The sequence below is a fragment of the Charadrius vociferus genome, unplaced genomic scaffold, assembly GCF_000708025.1.
Source record: "Charadrius vociferus isolate BGI_N301 unplaced genomic scaffold, ASM70802v2 scaffold243, whole genome shotgun sequence".
Classification (NCBI taxonomy): domain Eukaryota; kingdom Metazoa; phylum Chordata; class Aves; order Charadriiformes; family Charadriidae; genus Charadrius; species Charadrius vociferus.
Window position 1 is genome coordinate 701513 of NW_009647684.1, and position 2124 is coordinate 703636.

At 50.8% G+C, this 2124-nt stretch overlaps 1 protein-coding gene across 2 annotated transcripts in view; it reads left to right on the forward strand.

The window, feature by feature from the left end:
• Positions 1-1628: 1628 nt before the first annotated feature.
• The window catches only part of SALL3 (spalt-like transcription factor 3), a 20370-nt gene continuing 19874 nt past the window's right edge, over positions 1629-2124 (forward strand). For both annotated transcript variants that reach the window (XM_009881353.1, XM_009881355.1), the window contains exon 1: positions 1629-1707. In XM_009881353.1, coding sequence (XP_009879655.1) covers positions 1629-1707 — 79 coding nt within the window. The remainder of the gene's footprint in view (positions 1708-2124) is intronic.

Sequence of the window (2124 nt, forward strand, 5' to 3'; positions counted from 1 at the left end):
GGGGGGATCACCCCTGCGACAGCAACGACAGCCACCCTCCACCCCCCAAATCTGCGAGAGGATCGATACTATTTGCTGGAGACCAAGGACTTGCTCATCGGCGCACACGCGAGACCGCTGTCATTAGCTAACAGGACACACGACTGAGCCGGGGGGGGGAGGGGGGGAGAGGGTGAGGAGTGTCACAAAAAGTCATTACAACCTGAGAGAGAGAGGGAGAAAGAAAAAAAACTTCCTACCAATGGACAACAGGAAGTGACCACCACCACCAACGGGGAGTCTCTGCTTGGAGAAAGAAGCTGCAAGACAAAGAAGGAAGGAGAGGTGAAAGGCAAAACTGCCCCAAGGTCTTCTGCGTGTGCGTGCGTGCGCTTTGGAGAGAACAAAAGTCAGCCGGGAAGGGGAGAGAGAGAAAGAGCGACGGAAAAGGAGACAGGATGGAGGAAGAGCTAAAGACAAGCATGTGAAGATCGAGGGGAAAGAAGAGCAGAGCAACACACACGCACACCGAAAAGAAGGGGAAAAAGAAAAGGCATACACAAAAGTTTCTTTTCCTCCTGGGAAGAAATTACTCACACGCACACAGAAATCAGACGTCTTGCAGATCAACTTCGGAGAAAAGAGAGACCAAGAGAGAAGAGGACGCAGAGTGATGTGAAGAAAGAAAGAAGGAAAGAAAGAAAAAAAGAAGCCAGAAAAGAAAGCAAAGAGAGCAGAAGAAAGCAGAGCAAAAGAAACTGAGAGCCGGAGGGGGGGGGTTTATTTGATTTATGACTAGGAAACCAAGGCATAGAGATATTAAGTGATATGCCTGGGATGACAAAGAAAGATTTTTACAATGGTTAGAGATAAACAAAGAACTTCTGGATTGTAACCACAATATTACCTTTTCTCTTTCAATGCTGCGTCACGCGATGGCAGACATTTTAGTGTGCACAGTGAGTCAGGTGTGTGTCTATGAACCCACTACTCTATGATCTCCAAAATCAATGGTACTTATAGACATACATATTCCCCGAGTGAGCATCCTCCTCAGCACATAACAATGCTGTTCATAACATAACATCTGGTTCAGTGTTTCTTCATTTTCTCTTCCTAGCAAATTTGCAACACCTTTTTCTGCCCATTTCATTCTTCAGTTTCTGAAATAGGTGTTATTTTTTCCTAATGGATGATGGCACAGGTACAATTGCTCTGTTACCTATCCCTGTGCAGATACCCTTCAGATAGCTTCTCTTTGAAGCCCCCCTGGTTGGTTGCCTTTTCTGTTGTTGTTTGTTTGGTTTGTTTTGCAACTCGACTTTTATTTGCGAACAGTTATTTCCAGCCCCCACCCCCCTTCCCCCCTTCCCAATTCCTCCCCCCTTTCCACCTCCACGTCGCTGATGCCTCTGCAAAAAGCAGAGTCAAGACGGCTCAGTTAGCAGCATGTCTCGTCGAAAGCAAGCGAAACCCCAGCATCTCAAATCGGACGAAGAGCTGCAAGCGGAGGTAGTTTCCGAGCACGGTAAGGGCTCCCGGCGCCTCTTTCTCCTTCTCTCTCTCCTTTTGTGAGTGTGTTTCGCTTTCCACCTCCACGTCGCTGATGCCTCTGCAAAAAGCAGAGTCAAGACGGCTCAGTTAGCAGCATGTCTCGTCGAAAGCAAGCGAAACCCCAGCATCTCAAATCGGACGAAGAGCTGCAAGCGGAGGTAGTTTCCGAGCACGGTAAGGGCTCCCGGCGCCTCTTTCTCCTTCTCTCTCTCCTTTTGTGAGTGTGTTTCGGATGGAGATAGGTGGATTTATGGTGATGGTGAACATGGGAGCGCAATTACTCTGCCGCGGGAGAATGGGAATTAGAGCAGCTGGGGGAAGAGGCAGCGGAACTGAGAAGTTCGCAGTTTAGCCAAGTTTCTGCAGCCCACCCCCTGACAAACCATCCCTCCCAGCAGCTCCCTCCCGGCCTCCCGAGCGCTTTTATCGCGGCTGGGCTCGGCGGCGGGGCTCGGCCCTCCCTCCCCGCTCACCCGGGCTCTGGCAGCTGCGTGAGCGGGCACCCCGGAGCAGCGCCTGCCTTCTCCTCCTCTCCGCTGCGCTCCCTCTCTCCCTCTGGTTTTCGGGGTATCCCTTTTTTCTCCAACCACC